This window comes from Equus quagga, chromosome 3, assembly GCF_021613505.1.
Source record: "Equus quagga isolate Etosha38 chromosome 3, UCLA_HA_Equagga_1.0, whole genome shotgun sequence".
In the NCBI taxonomy this organism is placed as follows: Eukaryota; Metazoa; Chordata; class Mammalia; order Perissodactyla; family Equidae; genus Equus; species Equus quagga.
This window is the reverse complement of record NC_060269.1, coordinates 68,954,000-68,976,205: the sequence shown is the minus strand read 5'-3', so window position 1 is coordinate 68,976,205 and position 22,206 is coordinate 68,954,000. Positions and strand designations below refer to the sequence as shown.

At 58.0% G+C, this 22,206-nt stretch overlaps 1 protein-coding gene across 4 annotated transcripts; it reads left to right on the top strand.

Moving 5' to 3' along the window:
* Positions 1–14: 14 nt before the first annotated feature.
* Positions 15–21,098, top strand: SORBS3 (sorbin and SH3 domain containing 3). 4 transcript variants are annotated; one of them, XM_046656995.1, is made up of 22 exons: positions 15–300; positions 2,717–2,873; positions 3,140–3,257; positions 4,690–4,883; positions 5,979–6,042; positions 8,214–8,252; positions 8,681–8,774; positions 10,487–10,577; positions 10,762–10,848; positions 10,947–11,000; positions 11,787–11,873; positions 12,225–12,271; positions 12,513–12,652; positions 12,857–12,909; positions 13,034–13,080; positions 13,261–13,375; positions 15,085–15,210; positions 16,691–16,984; positions 17,805–17,908; positions 18,469–18,575; positions 20,266–20,364; positions 20,568–21,098. In XM_046656995.1, the coding sequence occupies exons 2-21, from the start codon at positions 2,772–2,774 to the stop codon at positions 20,325–20,327; spliced, it is 2,025 nt and encodes a 674-aa protein (XP_046512951.1). In that variant the 5' UTR covers positions 15–300; positions 2,717–2,771; the 3' UTR covers positions 20,328–20,364; positions 20,568–21,098. The 4 variants fall into 4 exon arrangements, with proteins under 4 accessions (XP_046512951.1, XP_046512953.1, XP_046512952.1 ...); XM_046656997.1 differs by having other exon boundaries at positions 3,185–3,257; positions 20,266–21,098; XM_046656996.1 differs by having other exon boundaries at positions 8,708–8,774; positions 20,266–21,098.
* Positions 21,099–22,206: the final 1,108 nt, after the last annotated feature.

Below are 22,206 nucleotides of genomic sequence, written 5' to 3'. Positions count from 1 at the left end.
CGCACGCCCCGGCCGCGGCCCGCCGCCCGGACGGGAGGGAGGCACTCCGCCGCCGCCCGCGCCCCTCACTGCCCGTCCTCCCGGCGCGCGCCCTCGGCCCGTCGGTCCCCCGCTTCCCCCTCGGGCGCGGGCCCCGCGGAGCCCGCCCTGACCCGGTCACGAGGGCGGCCGGCACAGCCCGGACTGCTGCCTGCCCTCCCTCCCTGAGGGCCCGCCGCGGCCGCGCCAGGCAGGAGCCGGGCAGAGATGCTCCTGCCCTGCAGGGCGTCCCCGGGCCCCGCCACCTGCTCTCCGGGGAAGGTAGGTGCCGGGAGGGAGAGGAGGCGGGGGCCGCAGTCCCGGAGGGACCCGCGCCCGACCCGAAGGGAAGGCAGAGGGCCCCTCCTCCTGGGGTCCTTGTCCCAAACTCTGAGGTAGAGGTGAGAGGTCTTCCCTCAATCCAAAAAAGGCAAAATTCTAGAAAACCTGTCCTTGTCCAGGTGGACTTGTAGCTGGGAAATACCCGGGAAAGCGCCTGGAGCCAAGCGCCAAGGTCAGGGCGGTACTTGGAGGTGGGAAGGAGTCTGCCCACTCCAGCAGGGCTGCTTCAGCTCTTCCAGCCCTTTGGAGCTGGCTGCGGGGGTGAAGGGCTGCCTGAATTTCTGGGGGTCCCGGGAGATTTCCTGGCACCCTCTGTATTCTGCCAGATGTGGGACCAATTCCACCGTGCCTCCATCTGCCGTATGAGAAGTCCTCAAATCTCCTGGCACGGTGCCAGGAGAGAAACTCAGCCACCTTTGCTCACCCACCCCTGCATATCCCTGGGGGGTACCACCGGGGAGCAGTGTTGGGGAGAGGCAGATTGAGCCACCATGGAACAGCAACCCCTGAAAAATCGGGGTGTGGGGGGACCTCCTGCTCTCCCCATCCTAATAGAGGGCAGTTCTCACTGAGCACAGCAGGGTGAGATGGAGGCGAGGGAAGGAGGCCGGGGTCAGCTGATGGCTGAGACTGCTGATGCTGACCTTGCAGTTTGGCCTCAAGCAGTCAGCTGGGCAGGGAGGGGTTGCTGCTAGGAACCGGCCTCCAGATCTCAGGCTCTTCCTTGCCTCAATTTCCCTGCGAGGGGAGGGAGAGCAGCGGAACTGGGGCGTGTCTGCCTGTTTTGCTTTTGGTAGGAGTCCTAATTGGATCCAGCTGGTGAGCTGGCCCTCCTCCAGCCCCAGCCCTCCACTCCCCTCGCAGGCAGGGATGGGCACGGAAAAGCTATGTACCCGTAGGTCTTTCGAATGTCAGAAGGAACCCCCACTCAGAACAGAGACAGAGAACTGCCGCCAGCCTTGTCTGTACCCTCCAGCCCCCCATGGCCTGAGCAGGAACTGGGTAGAGGAGTAATCACAGCCCCTATTCTACCTTCCCCCTGGTCCCCATAACTCTTGTGCTGCTGATATGACCCCCACCCCCCACTGCACATTCCCCCACCTACTACTTAGCTGTCTGTATCCACAACCCTCATGCTGCTCACATGACCCCTGGTGGTATCCCCACAAGTCACATTCACAGCACTGCGCTTACATTCCACCACACACACGCACACAGCACCTCACAAGGACCTTGCAGCCCTCCCGCGAACCCCTAGAACTCAGAGGCACACACAAGCCTAACTGAACAAAAGTGCCAGAATTGGCCCAGCCCCAGAAGGCGGTGGAGGTTGGCTCAGCTTCTGGCCCGGTCCAACAGCACAGGTGAGAAGGGACAGGCTCCAGACCTCAGCTGCCTGGGTAGAAAAGCCCTGTTGGACAGCCATCCTGCCTCTATCTCTGGGGTGCCTGGAGCCCCATACCCTGACCCAGCCTTTGCATAGGGCAGAGGAACCTAGCTGGCCAGTCAAGCATGGTGCGCCCAGGAAGATCTTTTGCTCAAAAAGCAGCCTGGAGGTGTAAGGGAAGGCGGTGCGTGCACAGCCGTCAGCAGCACTCTTCCATGAACAAGTCCAGCTTTGCCCTCAGCTACTTCTTCCCTCTCCGCTCCCACCCCTTATCGGCACCCTGAGCCCTCTGAGGCTTCAGTCCTAGCAAGCAAAGGATGCCAAAGAAGGGAGATGAAACTCTGAGCCCAGGAGTGGTTCCTGCTGCCTGGAAGTGCCCCCACACTCTCCCAGTCCCTGGAACCTTGGCCCCGTTGGGCAGGAGGCCGGTGGCCTTGCTGTTGTCCAGGGCTTCTTCCCTGGTCTGAGTAACCCCTTGTGCCCGCTGGCGAGCAGATGCTCACACAGGGCCTGGGGGAGGCAGAGGGAACGGAAACAAAGTCCTGAGTGCCCAGGCCTGCCTTTGCCAGCTGCCCCAGTTCCCTGTGCCTTCCCTCTGGGGGAGCGGGCTGCACTGTACAGTGAGAGCCCCAAAGGGGCTGGCCAGCAGGCCCATGTGCCCCAGGCTTTGTCCAGCAGGTCTGCTCCTGGCCAGCCTCCGCTCCTCCTTGCCCAGGCCTTCCCCTCCCCCACTCCCACCCAGAGCTCCTGCCCAGGGCCCAACAAGCAGCCCATTGTGCCTCTGGGAGCCGGCACGGGCAGCCTGCAGGCGGGTGCCCGCTCTGGCTGTTTCCTGGGTCCGTCAGCTCCCACCCAGCTGGCCCTGACCCCTCCCACAGCCGTCCCCTCCTCCCCACCTGGAGGTCAAGCCCAGGGGCCACGGCAGCCTGGGCTCAGAAGGACTTTTCCTTCCTCCTTCTTTCCCCACAGAGGACACACAGTGGAGCAGCTGGCACACCCAGAGTCCTCCGACCTTGACCCAAGCATGCAGGCCCCACCCTGCAGCCTTCCCACTGGGCTCAGCCTGGACGACTTCATCCCGGGCCACCTCTGGGCCCACCTAGGGTCATCTTCCCGGGGAACACAGGTGAGTGAGACAGTGAGGGAGAGGGGGTACTGTGGACCCACAGTTGGTGGGAACCTCGCAGGACAGGTAGGGGCAGGAGGATTAAAGGAATGGAGGGAGGGAAGGATCTGGAGGAAGCTCTAGAGAGCCTTGCTGGCTTCCCACAAAAGGGTCACACTGTCCCTCCAGCCCTCAGCACGGGCTCTGGCTGTACCCTGGTAGCCATCCCTCCCACCTTCTGCAGAACCCTCTGGGCCTGAGCTGCTGCTCCTGGCCCCTCCCCACAGGTGCCCGTGATCCGGAATGGTGGCTCCAACACCCTTAATTTCCAGTTCCATGATCCTGCGCCCAGGACTGTATGCAATGGGTACTTCCCACCGAGGAGAGATGCTTCCCGGCACCCAGGTGGGTCTGCTCAGGGATCCCATGTGGGGGTTGAGGGATCAGTACCTCCTGGGCTCTGCCATCTGGTACCACCCTGGGTCTGGCAGGAGGGGTAGGAAAAGGATGGGAGGTCTCTGAGCTCAGCTAACTGCCCCTCCCTGTGTGGGCATGCTGGCCTGTGGGAGTGAAATTCTCGGTGGGAGAGAACAGGCGGATACCCACCCCCCCACCAGTGCCAGGGAAGGAAGTGTGCAGGGAACACAGCCTTTGGGGCCCAGGGGGACCTCCGGCAGGCCAGGGAATAGCTTGGGTCAGGGATGGAAGGGTGGAGGAATGTGAGCATAAGCTGGCTGTAGAAGGGGTGGGAGCTGCACCTTAAGGTCTGTACTCACCGGCCCAGCAGAAACTTGGAGAGGCAGCTCTGAGAGCCTGTCAGCTCCTAGGCTCCTGTGAATCACCCCAGCCTGGCCCATGTGGTCTGGGAGATCCTGGGACCTCCTGGGTGTGGGCCCACCCTGAAGGCCTCTCTCCTAAGGAGGGTGGCATCCTGTATTGAGCATTCCCTTGAGGCAGGCACTATGTCAAGTAGTTTGTTCATTTAACAAATAATTGTTGAACACTTAGAGCATGCCGGACACTGTAAGGACACTTTACAAGCCTTTTCTCATTTAATCCCTTGGTATACGGGCAGGGTAAGTCACAGTTATCAAGATCTTCTCAGTGACAAGTCTGAGTTTCAGAGATGTTCAGTCGCAGAGGCTGAGCTGAGAGTCAAACCTTTGTTTGTCCGGCCCGGAAGCCCTTACGCTGCTACCCTGGTGACCTGGGGGCCGAAGGTTCTGGGGAAGTTGAGGGCACAGTAGCCACGTCTGGTGAATGTGTTTCTGTCCCTTATTGGGGCCTCTTGACTGTGTGTGAAGCAGTGTGCTGGTCACACACTAGATCACACTGAATCTTTGGCACGGTTCCCCTCATTTTACAGAAGTGGCAGCTGAGGCCCTGAGAGGTTGATTGCTATGCTCAAGGTCACAGAGCCAGTTTAGGTGGCAGAGCCGGGGTCTGAATTCAGGTCTGTCCCCTCCAAGCCAAGCATCTTCTCTGCCACATCCTGCTGTCTCCCCAGCTAGGATGACCCCAGCATTCTCTGCAAGTAATGATTCCCAGCCCTCGTTCTGAAAACTCTTAGGACAGCCCCAGGAAAGCAGTGGTGGGTGGGGGTAGGCACAGATTTCTCAAGACAAAATCCATTTTCATTCACTTTTACTGAAAAATAAACAGAGGCCTGCAGTCCTGCTGGGGATGGGGAGATTAGTAGTTTGCGTCATCAACTCCAACAAAAGAGATGCTGAAACTTTTGAACCCACAGGGGTCAGTGTTCTGAGGAGCTAAGGGACAAATAAGTTCAGGTGGGGCCCCTGCCCTTTGCTAATGCTCTCCTGCACATGCCCCACAGACCCTGCTTGGTATCAGACCTGGCCAGGGCCTGGGAGCCGGCCCTCTGGGAGCCAGAAGACCCCAGCCTCCCAGCATCCTCAGGACTGGTCAGCCACGTGGACCAAGGACAGCAAACGCCGGGACAAGCGCTGGGTCAAGTACGAGGGAATCGGGCCTGTGGATGAGAGCGGCATGCCTATTGCCCCCCGATCTGTGAGTCCAGGGCTGGGGGCCACTGAGATGATTTACTTGTGTGAACTAAAGTGGGTACCATAAGAGCTGTACCCAAACCATTCCAGACTAAAGCAGGGGTTCAACCATGATGGGTTTTGGGGGGGTCATAAGCCCCGTAAAGTTATGGGCACTCTTGTGTGTGTGAGTTGCACAAGTGATTTGTCAGGGGGAGGGGAACATAGAATGCCCCAGGTGGAGAGCCTCTGGTGGAGAGCCACTGTTGGGAGGGCCGACCCTGGCAGGGACACTCTTAGTCTCGTAGCCCCAGGGCCCTGCACGGGCGCTCGTGAAATAGTTGCTGAATGAATGACTGGCTGAATGAGTGAGTGGGAGTCCTGAGTGAGAGGCCTCCCACTGTGGCAGGCGTGGAAGGACGCGGGGCCCAGGCTTTGGGGGGCTCTGCCCGCTTCCGCCTCCATGCCTGTGGTGAGCCGGCCACCTGCCTCTGGTTCTCCGCCTCCTCATCTGAACTTGCAGTTGGTAGCATGCCCTTCCTGCCTCCCAGGGCTGTGCCGAGTCTCAGGTGAGCAGGGGATGTGAGAAAGCATTCCCCTGTATCATTGCATTTATTTTTCATGACCTAGAAACACATGTTCTCTGTGGAAACATCAGAAACAGAGAAAAGCAAGGAGAAAAAACGTAAAGCACCCAGTCTCACAACTCAGGGATCATCAGTGATGGAGATGCTTCCATGTATCTTTTTTTTTTTCCCTGATTTTTTTTTTGAGGAAGATTGGCCTTGAGCTAACATCTGTGCCCATCTTCCTCTGTTTTATGTGTGGGACACTTGCCACAGCATGGCTTGATAAGTGGTGCTAGGTCCATGCCCGGGATCCAAACCGGCGAACCCCCGGGTGCCAAAGCAGAGCATGCAAACTTAACTGCTACACCACTGGGCTGGCCCCCCATGTATCTTGTTCATATGGAACACGCTGCGTGAAGTTATTGTTGTTAAAAATATCACACAGCCCACCCACTGGGCTGCAAGGGTGGCCAGAGAAAGGACTCAGTAAGGAAGAGCTTCTGTGACTCCATATTGGGAGGGTGGCCTGACTTTGCCTTTTGTGATCCCAGAGCGTTGACAGCCCCAGGGACTGGTACCGGAGAATGTTCCAGCAGATTCACCGGAAAATGCCAGGTGAGACCCCCTCCCAGGGCCTTCTCTCTGCCTGAGTGGACTCAGGCCCCTGGGGCTGGGGGTGGCAGTGGGGGCAGAAAAGGGAACTCATCTACTCAAGGGGGGGCTTCTCCACCCACCCCAGGCTCTGTGGTGAGTGGTCCCTGAAACAGACCAAAAGGAGCCTCCAGTCTTCCCCGCTCACCGTCCTTGGGGGACAATGACCAACATTGTCCCCGGTATCCTCTGAGGATACTGGGAAGCCATGAGGTCAGTCGCTGATTCAGGCAGTCCCTGGACCATCAGTTGAGCCCAGACTGGGTGCCGAACACTATCCTAGGTGCTGAAGATAAAACAGGGAACGGAAAAGACTCTCCCTGCCCTGGGGAAGCCGAGACAGAGCAGACAGAATCAGCAGAGGTGTGTCTCACGTGGCAAACGGTGGTGAGGGCCAGGGAAAGCAAGGCCAGGGCCCAGCGCAGGGAGGCTGCCAGCCGCCGTGGGCCAGTCGGGCAGGGCCTGAGGAGGGGCAGCTGGGCGGGGAGCTGGGCATGAAGGAGTTAGCGCTGCAGGGCTTGGGAAGAGCGGGGCAGCAGGGGGCAGCAGAGACCCGGGGGCAGAAGCAGGCCTGGCATGTTCTGGAGCAGCAAGGAGGGGCTGGGCTGGAGTGAGAGGGGGCGTGTGGTGGGAGATGGAGTCAGAGAGGGGACAGGATTGGGTCATGCAGGGCCTTTGGGGCCGTAATAAGGACTTTGGCTTTTACTTTGCGAGAGCTGAGGAGCCACTGGGAAATTCTGAGCAGAAGCGTGACGTGCTCTGACAAGTAATGGCTGAAAAGGCTCGTTCTGGCTGCCAGGTGGGGAAGAGATGGTGGGGCAGGGGTGGAAGCAGGGGACCAGTTAGGAGGCCTGGCTTTAATCCAGGCTGGAGATGACAGTGTCTCAGACCAGGGCTGTAGCAGCGGGCTACTGAGTGGGGTCAAGGATGACTTTAAACCTGAGCAAGCTGGAGGATGGAGTTGTCATTTGTAAATACAGGCAAGACTGTGGGAGGTGCAGGTGTAAGAGTCAGTCAGTTTTAGATCCGGTACATCCGCGTGGAGATGTCGAGCAGGCCGTTAGTACACAAGTCTGTAGTTAGGAGTGAGGCCTAAGCTGCAGATAGAAATACCTGGGACTCACTCAAAGAAATTTTGGTTTAAAGCTCCCTGAGTAATTCTACTGTGCAGCCAAGGTTGTGAAGCCCTGCAATAGATGGTGCTTTTTAAGCCAGAAGACCAGACAAGATCACCTAGGGAGATAAAGAGACAGCAGCCCGAGGTCTGAGCCTGAGGCTCTCGGATGTTTCGAGGTTCGATAGCTGAGCAGGAGGCAGCCATGCAGCCTGAGAAGTGCAGCCAGAAAGATGGGACGAAGACCAGAGTGGTCTCCCTGAAGCCAAGTGAAACTGGAATTTCAAAAGGAGGAAGTGTTCCCTGTGACAGAGGCTGCTGACGGGCCAGCACGACTGACCATTGGATTTGGTGACGCGGAGGTCACCGGGAGCCTTGATGAGAGCGGTTCAGGCTGAAAGCCTGCTTAGTGAGAAGGGGAATTGGAGACAGTGAGTTAGTTATGGCCAACCAGAAAAATCCAGGAGCTGGAGGAAGATGTGAGATCAGAGAGGGGTGTTTCACTTTGTGTTCAAGGTGGGAGCTGTCGCAGCACGTCCGCATGTCAAGGGGATCAGATGGGCTGGCTGGTCAGTGGCTTTTCCTAAGAGGCCCCAGAAAGTCACGAGCTGAGGAGTGGGTCTGGGCAAAGGGGGAGGGACAAGCATTTAGAAGAGGGTGCAGAAAAGGAAAGAGGGAGCAGAGGAACTGATTTTCCCCCACCTGACACGGTGAGGGCAGGTCCCCAGAGGTCAGGGAGGGGGTGTGTGTGGGAACACAGCAGGGAGGAGCAGGAGGGTTTGGGCAGGTCCACTGCCCAGTTGGCTTGCTCAGGCCCTAAGTCGGCCAGAGGCATGTCAAGCCCTCCTGAGAAATGCCGTCCCAATTCATTACCTCCCTCGGGACATTCTTTAGGCCCTGACTCAGCCCCTTGGCCCCTGCACTAGGCAGGAGGGGGCCTGGGAGTGGCTGAGGCAGCCTCACAGAGCTCTCCATCCTCGCTTGCTGCCCCAGACTGACCTGCTCCTTTCTGCTCCCGCAGACCTGCAGCTGGACTGGACCTTGGAGGAAGCACCCAAAGGTGAGGGGGTGCAAGTAGTGGGCCCCAGCTCATTTGCCTCTCCCTGCAGCCGTGTCTGGCTTTGGGGCTCCCCAGTTGGCTTAGTTCAACCTGAGTTTTTAGAACCCATTTCCTGTGAGCTCCAAATTCCCTGGTAGGTGGTCATTAAGAGCCTCAGTCTTACTGTCCGGCGAATGCCTGGTCCTGGCCATGATTTCTCTTTCCTCATCTGTAAAACGGGGGCACCACTCACCCCAGAGTTATTTTGAAGATTTAGCAAAGAGGCTTCTTGGCACGAAGCCCACACTTAGTAGTTGGGAGCACCACCCCTGTTCCCACGAGCCACCCAGGAATGTGGGTGGGCCTGGGTGCCAGAACGTTCAGTGGTCACCCAGATGCCTTCAACTCTAGCTCTTACCTCCCCCGGCCCTGTCTTCTCCCACCTGCAGTGGCTTCCTCATGTGTCCCCTCTACAGACTCAAGGCGTCCAGGGCTCCAGCAAAGACCTGCTACTAGGCCAGGCCAAGCTTCGTGTCTGAGCGGGTGAGCCATGGCAGAGAAGGGCATCCCCAGGGCTGCAGAGGGGTGCTGGCTTCCTTGTGGAGACTGGCACCCCCTGGTGGGCATGGCGGGCGCAGACTCGGAGCAGCCAGGTTGGGGTCTGACTCCCCCATGGCCCTGCCCTTTCTCAGGCTGCGCCCCGCCCCCCCCCCAAATCCAGATACTCCTCTCTGGGACAGGGGGGATGGGGGGTGGCGGGCAGGGGTGGGCTCTGCACCCACTCCTGGTCAGAAATGTTTGCAATGCTTCTGTGGTCAGCAGCAGGAACTCATCACCCCACAGATCCACAGTTCATGTCGAGTGGAGAGCAGGGGCCACGGCTGGGCGTGGACCTGTGCCCATCCCCTGGGAAGCCTGAGAGAAAACAAGGGGTGTAGAGGACCCCAAGTTTCCTCCCACATGCCCCTCCAGATAGGTGAATGCTGCAGTCCCTTTCCTCTGTGCAAAGCCCACAGGCCCAGCTGGGCTGCTGGGGCCCTGGAGGGCTCCACCCTCGCGAGTCAGGAGCTTCGCTCTGAGTGAAACAATGAGTTCCTTATTCCTTCACAGGGAGGAATAACCTCATTAGCGTAGCCGTATCGAGGCTCTCGGCATCATCAATAAGATAGAGGCTAACAGCTCAAGATGTGGACCCAGAGCTCTGGATTCAAGCTGGTGTGCTGCCACTAGCCATGTGACCTTGGGCAACTTCACCAGTCTAAGCCTCCGTCTCGCCGTCTGCTAAGTGGGGTCACAGGGTGGTTGTGAGGATTAAGGCACATAGCAAGGCTCCACAAGCATTATTAGTATACAGGCTTAATTATAACCAGAGCTTCCTCAAGTTAGGAACGACATATTCTATTGTCATTATTACTGTCATTACTAATATTATTTCTAAAATAGAGAATGGAGTCATAATTACAGCCAGCAAATCCTGACCCTGTGGTCAGACATTCCATCGTTTGATAAGCTTGGTACAGTGTTTCCATATGGTGGAAACCTTCAAACTCAACAGAGGCTGGAACGTTCAAGCTAGCCAAGAAGGGAGCCCCCAAGGGGAACCAGGGCAAATGGGACAGAGCAGCGCCTCAGTGGCTGGAGTGGCTCTCACAGGTGGTGTCACTGAATCCGGCACCCTCAGGGAACAGAGGCCCAGGGAGCAGAAATAACTTGCCCAGAGCTCCTGGGTCAGGGCTGCAGGCGTGGTCCCCTGCCCTGGGTTTTCCTTGAACTAGGATGTAGAACCACACCGTGGGCAAGGGTGCCAGACCACGTCAGCCATGGCAGCCGGAAAGACCAGCTTCATCGAAGCTGCACAAACACACAGACCTGAACACAAATGCAGGCTATTTCACCAAGGCCAGCAGGAAAGGGACTGGCCACCCGTGGAGCAGATGCCCATGTCAGGCATTCCCTTGGGTGGCGTCGTGTGTTCCCTCACCTCAGTTTCACCACACCCTTACGAAGGTGGGAACCTCCTATTACAGGCATTGAATCTGAGGCTCTGAGAGCTCAGTAACCTGCCAGAAGGTCACACAGCTAAGTGGCAGAGCTGGGGTTTGAACTTGGGGCTCCTAACTTCCCACTATTGAACACTTCCCACAGTCCAGAGCAGGTGCGGAGATGAGTGCGGCTCCCTCTACTAGGGCTGTGTGCTCACTTATGCCTCAGTCTCCCTCAAAGGAAGCTGAAGAGATGTCCTTCCCTTTCTGCAGAAGAAGCTGGGACCTCGCTGAGGAGTTTCCTAGAAGCACCTTCAGTCATAATCCTGGAGCGCCCTCCTCCCTGCTCCAGACCCCAAACCAGGTAGCCAGCCCGGCCTCCTCCCCACAGCGCCCCTCAGCATGTGCTGCAGCCAGGAGAGCCCGAATCCTTGGGAGGGCACTGGCAGGCATAGGGCTGGGGCAGTAACCTGAAAGCCTGCTCTGTGAGCCTGGCCAGTGTCCCAGTAGTCCTCCATTCAAGCTGATGCCCACCCACCTCCATGCAGGTGCCCAGACGCCGAGAGAAAGTGGACAACATCTGGACGGAAGATTCTTGGAACCAGTTTCTGCAAGAACTGGAGACTGGGCAGAAGGTGAGTATTGGCCTGGCCCTCTCCGAGTGGAGCACCCCTCAGCTAGTGCATTTTGGAAAGCGAGTTCACCTGCTCTGACTCACCCTTCCCACCCTTAGCCCAAGAAACCACTGGTGGATGAGCCTGTTGAGCAGCCCTCCCAGCCCATCGAGGTGAGTGCTGCAGGGCAGGTGGTGGGGAGGGGAGACCACAGTGTTAGGGGACAAATGAGGGAGATTCTGGGCAGCGTTAGTCCCAGTGACCAGGGGCAAAGGCCACCAACCCAAAGCTCTGACCCTCTCCAGCACATACAGTTTACAGGGACAGTGCCTGGCATACAGCACACACTCAAACATGTGTTGAGTAGATGTGTGTTGACCACAGCAGGAGCAGAGAAGGGAGTGGTTAGCGTGGACTGGAACTGTCAGGAAGAATTCTTAGAGGTGGCGCTGGGCTCTAAAGACTCACGAGGGCTTGGCCAGGCAGAGAGAAGGTGCTCAGGGCGCAGGAGACACAGAGGCAAAGGCTGGAGGGGCTTTTGTGTGGGTAACACTCAGCCGGCTGGGCCAGGCAGAGGGAGGGAAAGCAGGTTGGGTACAGTGAGGCCAGACTGGAGAAGGCCATGGAAGACTGGATGGGAGAGAAACAGGGAGGCCGGAAGGCTCTTGAACGGAGAAATAACGTGACAAAAACGGTACTGAGGCGCCATCATGGGAGGACCAGATGGGTGAGCTGGGTCAGGAGGGAGGGTCAGTGAGCGGCTGGGACGGGCGCCCTCCTGACACCCTGAGACACACCTCCTGCCAGAGGGCCTGTCCTGGCCCTGTGCCCTGAGCCCTGAGCCTGCCCTTTACCCAAGCAGGGCTTTGTCCTGCTGCCCTCTGAGCTGCTCATCTGACCTTTGACCGGCACCCGCCCACTGTGCACTGCCCAAGTCTCTCCCGGTCACCTGCCCCCAGGTCCTGCTGGAGAGAGAGCTGGCCAAGCTGAGCGCGGAGCTGGACAAGGACCTGCGGGCAATTGAGACCCGGCAGCCGTCCCCGAAGGTACGGCCGCTGGAGTCGAGCCACAGCCGCCGGGCTCGGGTGGGAGGCGCCGGCCGAGCAGAGGTCCGCCGCCAGGCCTGCGCGCCCCTCGGGCGGACTGCGGCCCCGTCCCGGCTCCGGCTCGGCAGAGGACCCGGGGCGTGAGTGCTCCGCGGCCGCGGCCACGTCACCGCCCTGGGGCTCCGACCGCCCCGCCTCGCCCGCTCCTCGCCCCGCCCGCCGCCCGCAGCCGGGCCTCTAGGACCCCGCGTCCTGCGCCTCCGCCTCCTTCCCGTCCCAGCTGCAAAGTTTTCCGGAGGCGGCGGCCTGGCTGCGGACGCGTCCGGCCTGACCGCGCCCGTCTCCCCGCAGGGCTCCCGGTCGCCCCGACGGTCGCGGGAGACGCGGCCCCCCGCTGGGTGAGTGCGGGGCGGCGGGGACGTGGCGGCGGCGGGGAGGCGCGCCCGCGGGGGGCCGGCCATCCCCTGGTCCGGAGCGCCACCTGCCCCAGGCGGGACGGGCGACGGAGCGGGCGAGGGGCCCAGGCCTCGCCCTTTCCTGTAGGGAGCTGGGACCTGGGAGCGGGACGCCTGGGCAGCAGGGCTGAGCGGGCAGGGTGTGAGGCCCCGACAGGTGGCTCACTCGGGTGTCCTCGCGCAGCCCGGCCTCCTCCTGGAGCTCCAGCGCGCCGAATGTACTTTACCTGGGTCCCTCCCGGCCCCTGAGCCCCCACAGAATGGCGGATGGAGGAAGCCCCTTCCTAGGTCGTAGGGACTTTGTCTACTCTTCCACCGCCCGAGGTAAGGACCAGATTCGGCTCTTTTTCTCATCCAGATGCCCACCACCATGCACCAGATACGCTCGTTGCCCCCCGGAGGTGGCAGGAAGGTCATAGATCCCCCTGCTCCCACTGGTGCCTGTCCTGGGGTGGGGGGGCACAACCCCATCCCACCCTCACCCCCCCAGACATGGCTTTCCCAAGCTGAGGCACTGCTTCTCCACAGACCCTAGTGCCTCTGAACGAGGGGGCAGCCCAGCCAGGAAGGAAGAGAAGAAGGTAAGGGGGGTGGGAGCATAGGGTCAGGGTGCAAGGAGGGCCTGGGCTGGGTCCAGTGACTGCTGGTCCAGACCTGCCACCTGCTTGACTGAAGTAACGCCCTCTGTTTCCTCCTCCTGCCTAGAGGAAGGCTGCCCGACTCAAGTTTGACTTCCAGGCACAGTCCCCCAAGTAAGTACCCACCTCTCGCCTCCTCCTGGGGCCGTCTCTGCACTCTGGGGCGGAGAGGAGCACAGGGCTGCAGTGGGCATCCTCAGAGGGTGCAGGGGACTCTGGGTGTGCTGGACGGGGTCTGACGCGCGGAGGAACGGGAGGACCTCAGCTTGCGGTTGTCCTTGTTCTGGCCTGCAGGGAGCTGACTCTGAAGAAGGGTGACATTGTCTACATCCACAAGGAGGTGGACAAGAACTGGCTGGAGGGGGAGCACCACGGCAGGCTGGGCATCTTTCCTGCCAATTATGTGGAGGTGAGCAGAGAGGGATGGGAGCAGGAGGAGCCCCACTCGTTTGGCAGAGACTTAGAGTGCAAACACCTTTATCCATCCACGGCCCTCCCTGGAGCTGGCTGCTCCCTCTCATCTCAGGTTTCTCGAGATCTGAAACTGTGAATCCCAGGGGCAGGGGCCAAGACTCAGCCTCATTCATGCCCTCGGTCCCCACAGGGACTGGCCCTGTGCTTTGCATGGACTCGGGAAACGTTTCTTAAATGAAGGCTGATGATGGAGCTCAGCCCAGACCAGCTGGCTCCTGCACCAGCCACCAGCCCTGTCAGTGTCCCAGACGTTGTCCCAGACCACTCAGAGTCCGTCTATCTCCAGCTGTCTTTGGGAAGAATCCTAATTGCAACTGGCAAGAGTGCGAAGCACGCGGTTTACACGTTACACACGCATGCATCACCTCCTTCGCTTTGCTCTCTCCCTCATTCCTCTCAGTCACTGGGAAAGTGATGGATTATCCCATTTTACAGATGCCCTTGCCAAGGTTCAGAGACACGTAGAGGATCCAGAATCTGAATCCAAAGACAGGTTCTGGATTTGATAGATATAGGACTAGTGTAGGTTATCTTTGGTGTCTTTTAAGGAATTTCAAGTTATCTAATTTATTGGCATAAAGTTGTTCATAAGATTTCTTTATTATCCTTTTAGCGTCAGTAAGATCTGTAGTGATGTCCTTTCTTTCATTCCTGATATTGGTAATTTGTGTTTTCTCTTGTTCTGGCTAGATTTGTTAGTTTTATTGATCTTTTCAGAGAATTAACTTTTGATTTCATCGATTTTTCTCTATTTTTGTTTTCAGTTTCATTGATTTCTGCGTCTTTATTCTTCCCTTCCTTCTACTTGCTTTAGGCTCAATTTTCTCCTTTTTCTAGTTTTTTAGGGTAGTAGTTTAGATGATTGACTTGAAACTTTTTCCCTAAAATAAGTGTTTCATGCTATAAATTTCCCTCTAAGCACTGCTTTAACTACATCCCACAGATTTTGATATTTTGTTTTTTCATTCAACTTGAACTATTTTCTCACTTCCTTTGTGACTTCCTCTTTGACCCATGGGTTGAGTTGTTGCTTAATTGAGGCTCTTGATTTGCTAGGCCTTGGTAGGCCCCCTTACCCTCAGAACGACCTCTCAGATCCTGAAATTCCACAAAGTATATACAGTATTCTGCATCATCAGTCATTTACACGTTAGGGTGAAATAGTTTATTAGCGTCTTGATTTTTATGAGCAGGGTGAAGTGAAGAGGGCATGGGGATTCTGGACATCTGGCGAGGTGGAAGGGGAGGAGGGGAGGGCCTCCTGGTTCTTAGCGGTGATAAAAGTTTAGGCCCTCACTTTTAGAACAGGTCATCACTGTTCTCTGCTCGTTGGAACTCTCATTTCCTTCTGTGCTGCAGTTTAAATTCTCACTGGACTGGCTTCCGTCTCTGCGCTGCCACTGCCCGCTCCGGTCGTGCCCACTCCATATACCTCTAGTGGAAATTCTCTGTCCAGGAGCCTTCTGGGACCAACCTCCTTGGTTGTGCACACTCTTGGCCACCCCCAGGCTTGTGACTCCCGTCTGACCTGGGGGCAGGTCTTGCCCATACCACCTTCTCTTGGTTGCCTCACCCTCCCAGAACCCCCTGGTCCGTGCCCAGTTGATGCCCAGGTGAGCTTTCTCATGGCCCTTCTTCCTTCAGGTGCTGCCTGCAGATGAGGTCCCCAAGCCCATCAAGCCCCCGACCTACCAGGTGCTGGAGTACGGAGAAGCTGTGGCCCAGTACACCTTCAAGGGGGATCTGGAGGTGGAGCTGTCCTTCCGCAAGGTGCGGCCAGGCCACGTGGGGGGGAGGGGAGTGGCGTGGAGACACAGGTAAATGTGTGCGGTAGGAACAATTTTTTAGATTCAGGTGCACCCGTCCCAGTATTTCAACTTTTTTTCCCAATCTCTTTGGATATGTTTCCCTTAATTTAGCCCTTTTTATTGAGGAAGATTAGCCCTGAGCTAACATCTGCTGCCAATCCTCTGCTTTTTTTTTTTTTTCCGCTGAGGAAGACTGGCCCTGACCTAACATCCGTGCCCATCTTTCTCTATCTGTGGAACGCCTGCCACAGCATGGCTTGCCAAGCAGTGCCATGTCCGCACCCAGGATCTGAACTGGTGAACCCTGGGCCACTGAAGCAGAACATGTGAACTTAACTGCTGTGCCACCAGGCTGGCCCCAATTTAACCCATTTTTAAAAAGCTTCTAGGAACTTCTAGAGTAGCTGTGCTTTTTTTCAGTTGCAGGTGAGTAGGTTGTGAGGATCACAATTAGCATTTTTAAAAGAATAGAATACAAATATTAAAATATCTTGAATGTAGAAAGGTATTTTATCAAACTTTAGGCAGTTATGTGCATATTTATGTGTGTTTGTGTGTGTGTACTGGATTGTTAGTAAAACATATTTTTTACTATGGATTGTGCCGAGAAAGCTTGAAGCATGTTGTCCTAGAAAGCGGGGAACTGGTCTCCCCATGGCTGGTTTTGGGGCGGGGCCACAAAGGCGCCTGCTCAATGTCCCCCAGAAGAGCCAGCCCGGGAGGTAGGGGTGGAGGAGGCTGGAGGGAGAGAGGTGGGGCAAGAGAGGGCTGGAGACCATCCTCCCCAGGGCAGCCCCTAACGTCAGTCAGCCTGTGGGCTGGAGGATGCACTGGCTGCCCTCAGGGAGTTTGTTTTCTGATGTAATGGTGACAGGATCACCCAGTGTTGAGGCAGGGACAGGCCTCCATCATGGAAGTGGTGGCGCCTGCCCAGTGCTTGTTGCCAGTCTGCCATTGATCTCCTTTGCTCCTCACAGCAACAGTGTTGTTATGCTCACTTAACGTGTGAGGAAACCAGGGCTCAGAGAGGCAGAGTAACTTGCGCAAGGCCACACAGCCTGAATTGGCAGAGCCTGGTTTGGACCTGTGTTATTAGGCGCCACTCTCCCCTGTGACTGGAACTCCGGGGCGAGAAAGTGATGTGACCTTGGAGGGAGATGCGCAGGCATTGTCGGTTGGCTTCCTGAAGAGGCAGGACTTGATCCACACCTCGTGATGCATGTTGTGGGAAGAGCTCAGACTTCTGCTCACTCCCTCAGGCGGCCTGGGTTTGGCTCCTGACCCCACCACTTCCTAGCCATGCGACCTCCACGTGGCCGGTGACCCCCTCCGAGCCTGATTCCTCTGTGCAGGGCGTCGGTTTAAATGAGACCGCCACGTGGGTGCCCTGGGTGCGTGGTGCCCAGGAGCGCCCCGCAGACACCACCTCCTTCCTCCCCCAGGGGGAGCGCATCTGCCTGATCCGCAAGGTGAACGAGAACTGGTACGAGGGCCGCATCTCGGGCACGGGGCGCCAGGGCATCTTCCCTGTCAGCTATGTGCAGGTGTGCCGTGAGCCCCGGGGCCGCGTCTGCGACGATGGCCCCCAGCCCCCTGCGTCCCCCCGCCTGGCCCGTCACCCCAGCTCTCCGTTAGCACCACGCGGCCCAGCTGATCCCACCAATTGGCGGGGCCAGACCTCCCCACGCCACGCTGGCTGCTCCATCCCCACCCAGGAGCCCAGACCCCAGACCCAGGTAAGGTGACCTGCCTGGTACTGGAGAGCTGACCCGTGGCCCCCACGCCATATCCCCCATTCCTGCAATGGGTCTGCACTTGGGAATCCTTTGCAGACTGCCCCAGGGCAGACTAGTGTGGCGACTGGGCAGGACCTTGCCCTGCAGCCCGACCCTGGCCTGGTGGCCCTCAGACTCCTCGAGTTGTAGCCCTTGAGCTGTGGCCCAGGGAGGCATGGGGCAGCCACCCAGCTCTAGGTGGGACCCAAAGCCAGCCCGGGTCTCCTGACCCTGCGATCGGCCTGTGTCAGCCCCTGGGACAGGGTGGTGCTAGGAGTTGGGGATCTGTCATTGACCTGCTGTGTGACCTTGGGCAGATGACTTACATTCTCTGGGTTTGGCTTTTCTCACCTGTAGAATGGGGGTAGTAGTTCCCACTGCAGAGGGTGGTTGGGTTTGAACTAAAGTTTATAGTAGCTGATGGTAAGGTCATCACTGGTCCTTGTGCTGCCATAGCCCACAGTCAGGTGCACTCGCTCCTGTGTTCGTCCCTTCACCCAGCTAACCAGTATGCCCAGGCACAGCCAGTCCCCAGGACTCCTCCTTCCCCAGCTTTGTCCTGCTGTCATTCGGAAATCACCTGCCTGCCCCACCTGGGCCCCACTCCCAGCTCCTGGGATGTGAAGTGGTCAGACTGCTCTGCCTGTGCTGTGGGGCCTGAGCGGATGGGATGAGGCCGTGTGGGCACTGCTGCTGGGGAAGCTGCTGCGGGAATCTGGGCAGCCTGCTTCACTCCCCGACATGCCTGCATGTGCCCACCTTTCCTCCTGTGCGCCCCTAGAATCTCGGCACTCCTGGGCCAGCTCCGTCCCATCCTGGAGGCTCCAGCCGTCCCCTGGACCTGGGGACCTCCTCCCCCAGCACTACTCAGATACACTGGACCCCGTGAGTACCGTCCAGGGGTGCGTGGTCAGGGGTGAGGGCTGCCCAGGGCAGTGCTGAGCACACCGACCCCCATAGGAGGCCCCTTCCCCCCAGATGGATTTAGTAAGCTCCTACTAGGTAGTGCTTGTCCTTGCAGTGTGTGTGGGTGACTGAGGGTTGGGGGGTGCTTGTCTGCGGTGTTCCTGACCCAGGCCTGTGGCCTTAACGCGAGCCTCCCACACTTGGCCCTCGGCCTCAGTCTCCTCTTTGGGTTTCCAGCGCTGAGGTCAGTGTATGTATGCGTGAAGCGTGGGAACCGGTGGAACAGGCTTGAAGGCAGTGGGAGCTCAGAGGAGGCAGGGTTTGGATGATTAGGGCTTGGAGGGTAGGGACCAGGCCCGGGGAAGAATGCACAGAACCTAGATGGAGTTGCCGTTCCAGGAGCTGGGCCAGGGGCTAACGGGAGCAGAGAGGGACCCTAGGAAATTCAATGGACGTGGCAGTGTTATGTTTAGACTCTCTGGGCCTGGGCTGGGGAAGGGGCGAGGCTCTGGTGGTTGCCATGACGATGTCTCCTGCAGGTACCGGGCGATGTACCAGTACAGGCCCCAGAATGAGGACGAGCTGGAGCTGCAGGAGGGGGACCGGGTGGATGTCATGCAGCAGTGTGATGATGGCTGGTTTGTGGGTATGTGGGGTGGGGGGCAGGCCAGAAGGGGATATCCTGGGGTCCCAAGGGGGATCTGGGTGGGCTGCTGCCGCCTGCCAGTGCTGGTTCAGCAAAGATTCATGGCCTGAGCAAACACGCCCCCCCACTCCCCTACGCCACTTCCAGCCTGGCTACTGGGAAGGCCTGGTATGGGATGCTTCCCCAAAGCCAGCATTTCTGTTGTCTGATTTCATGCCCTGAGGAGGGGTTAGGCCTGGGAGGAAACTGGACCAGCGCAAGGTCACTGGTGAAGACATTGTGGACTCAGGGCGGCAGGGTGCCTGAACCCCAGGCCCCTGCTCCTTCCCACTACACCCATCTTCCTGAGACACCAAGCTCCTGATGGAAAGGACTGAGTCTCACACCTGTGTTTTCCCCATCCCCAGCTAGCAGCCAGCTCCGCCCCCCATCCCTACCCCCAAGGAAGAAGTAGAGAAAGGTCCTGGCCCTCAGGGCTGCCCAAGGGCAGCTCAGGCTAAGGACTAAAGCAGGAAGCCTCAGGTTGGCCTTGGCTTGGGTCCAGGGGACTGACCCAGCAGGCTTCACTCGCATGGCCCGTTTCCCCAGAGTGGGCGGGCCCTGTGCGGGGGCTTCAGAGGACAGGGCGTCAGAGAGCAGTGAGCAGCCAGAAGCAGCAGTCTGCATGGCCTGAGGGTTGAGGGGCTGCCTGGGCAGGGGTGGCCACAGGGACAGTCCCTTGACCTGGCAGCCTGCCCTTTCTCATCTATATCGCAGCACCTCGCTGCCGACCGGGCTTCGGGCGTGTGAGTGATCGAGTGATTGGGAAGCACTAGCTTGTTAACAGTCCTCGCCTCGGAGGGGTGCGCTTGGGGGCACATCCTAATTTTACTCTGTACACTTCTGCTTTTGAATTTTTTACAACTATTAAGAAGGTTTTGCAAATGTATCTAGACAAGAAGAAAAAGCAGCATTTTTGTGGGATAAGCCGCAAGTGCTTTTAGAGGAAGAGTATAGAAAGTTCAGTTTCTCAGTGATCTCACACATTTCAAGTGCTTGGTAGCCACATAGGGCTCGTGGTTATAATTTTGGACAGTGCAGGTCAGGGAAGGCTTCCTGGAGGAAGTGGAGGAGCTGGGCCTTAAGGGGCAGGCAAAGGATTTTGGGAGGCAGAGGGGAAAAGAGAGGCCCTGGGGGCCGGGGTGGGGGGCAAACATCAGCCAGGCCTGGGGGCAGGATGAGCATGGCTGCTCATGGGGAAGTCAGGGTGCCAGCCTGCTGGGAGGGAAGAGAAGGCGCATGTTCTAGCACCCCCTCCTGCACGCTGGACACAGCTCCTTGGGGTCGTAGCAACCAGAGGCCTGGGTTTCTTATGCAGGTGAGACCAGTGAATTTCTCCTCGTTTAAGTTCTGTGCTTCATCCTCCTGCTTCCTGCTCTCCTGAGGAAGCGTGCAGCTATTCAATGCTACAAAGTTAGACACAGTTGAGTACTGCATTCCTTGATCCTTACTGAATTGAGGAAGCGTATCTTTGCCCACTAAGCTTCTGCCACTAGGGGGCAGGAAGGAGGAAAGCAAATCATCCTCCCCACCCCTCCGCCCAGCGCCTGCAGTTCCTGGCACTGCCAGTAGGGGACGCGGCCCTCACCCCTACATTCCTATTTTAATGGGAATTTAATGGGGAATGCTCTTTCTGTTTTTCCTCTTTCAGGTGTGTCCCGGAGGACCCAGAAATTTGGGACATTCCCTGGAAATTACGTAGCCCCAGTGTGATGGTCTCCGACGCAACTCAGAGCCCAGCCAGGATGGGGTAGGGAGCAGTAGCACTTACGGGAGGGAGAGAAGACCCCTCTCCCAGGTGCTCCTCCCCAGGCCCTGAACTGCTGGCATCTGCAGACAACCCCAGCAGCCTTGCCCTTGGAACCCCCTCGAAGCCCCTGGACTGATTCCCACCCACAACTCACAAGCATTCCTCCAACAGCCTTTTATTTCTTCCCTTACCCTACTCCCCAGATACAGAGGTCTGCTTTGAAGTGGAGACTGTTTCCAGGCCTTATTGTGACCAGACCCCCAAGGACCCCACCCCCACCCTGCTTTGGCTTTTCCTCTAACGGGGACGGCTCCCAGCTTCACCCTCATGGGGTTCCTCTAACAAGGACCAGCTTCCTAACCTCACAGAGACCAAAGGCAGCCTCCACCCCAGGGGGGACTCCGCCCCTGTCACTCCAGCCTGCCTTCTGTCCCTTGTGCCTTCCGGCCTCCAGCTGGGCCTGGGAGTGAGGTGGGGGGTGGACGCAGCATCTCCTTAGCATTCGAAGCCTGGCAGGAGGTCTTACCCAAAGGCCCCCCTTCCCAAAGGCTGCCAAGCCCTGGGCCTGGACCTTGCCTTGTCCTGCTGCTGCAGTGACCAGCAAGGCCAGGACCTCAGAGAACCAGCCCATCCCAAATGTTTTCCAGGGAGACTGATGTATGCTGCCCTCCTGCCTCCCCAGCTCCCGCAAGTCCCCTCTGGAGGAGAATGTAAAATAAATCTGGATGCCACGACCTCGCCATGCAGTCCTTTTCCTTTGAGATGGGAGAGGGCTCCTCCTGCTTAGGATTACGGGAGCCTCTCTGCAGTGGGCTGTGCTGGGAGTCAAGTGGGATGTGAGATGTGTAAGGGGAGGCTGGAAAAGCACCATTGTTATCTGAAGATCTCAGGTCTCAGGCAGAATTGCAGCCCCCAGGATGGGGCAGCCGTCTGACAAGCAGTGTGGAGAGAAGCAATGTCCTGGGGACCAGGGCCAGGCCTGCCTGGGGAGAAACCAGAGCTGGAGCGGAAGTGGCCTTGTTTGCAGGCTGTTTTGAATGTGGAGCCGCTGTGGGGTTGCTGGACTAGATGACATTTCTAGCTCTTTGGCTCCTAATGTTTTCCTTCTCTGTGCTCCACTTCCACCCGAAGCTCCTGGGTATTTGTTTACTTTCTTTTCCCGGCTTGGGTTTTGAGCAGTCAGTGCGGGAAGCTGGCAGTGGTGGGGCACAGCTAGCCAAGGCGGCTCTTCCTGCCCAAGGTTTCAGAGTCCTGGGGCTTGGTGGTTCCTGTGGGGCAACAGCGGTGGCACAGTCTGGGCCTGGCTGCTCTGCCAAGGAATGAAAGCTCCATTCCTTGGCAGCTGCTGGCAATTGAGTAGGGCATAAGGTGTTATCTGATAGAAGGGTTCCAACAGGCAGGTTATGATTCCATTCCATAGGAGGAGAGACTGAGGCTGAGAAATTCAGTTGTCTGGGTCACATCATTATCAAATGCTAACGTCAGGCCCAATGATTGTTGCCACCTCTGTACAAAGTCTACCAAATGCCCAGGTGTTCCTTGTGCAGAGGCCCTGGGGAAGGAGGGCACGCAAGCGGTTAAGGACTTCCTTGGCGTGGCCCGGCTGGGCCACTTTTACATTCTTCCTGGCAATCCTGTCTTCTAGGCCTGTCACTTAAGGCACCCCCACCCTAGGTGGGTGGGTAGAGGTGGTGGTGCCTGGTTCTGTCAGGACAGGTGGGAGGGCCTGTGAATGACAGGGCCGTGGCCTGGCCCTGGCAGGTTCCTTGAGCCTGGGTGCGGCCTGGGCTCAAGGGGTGGTTAAACAGCAGCTGGAAGAGCAAGACCTGCGTGAACTCCTTC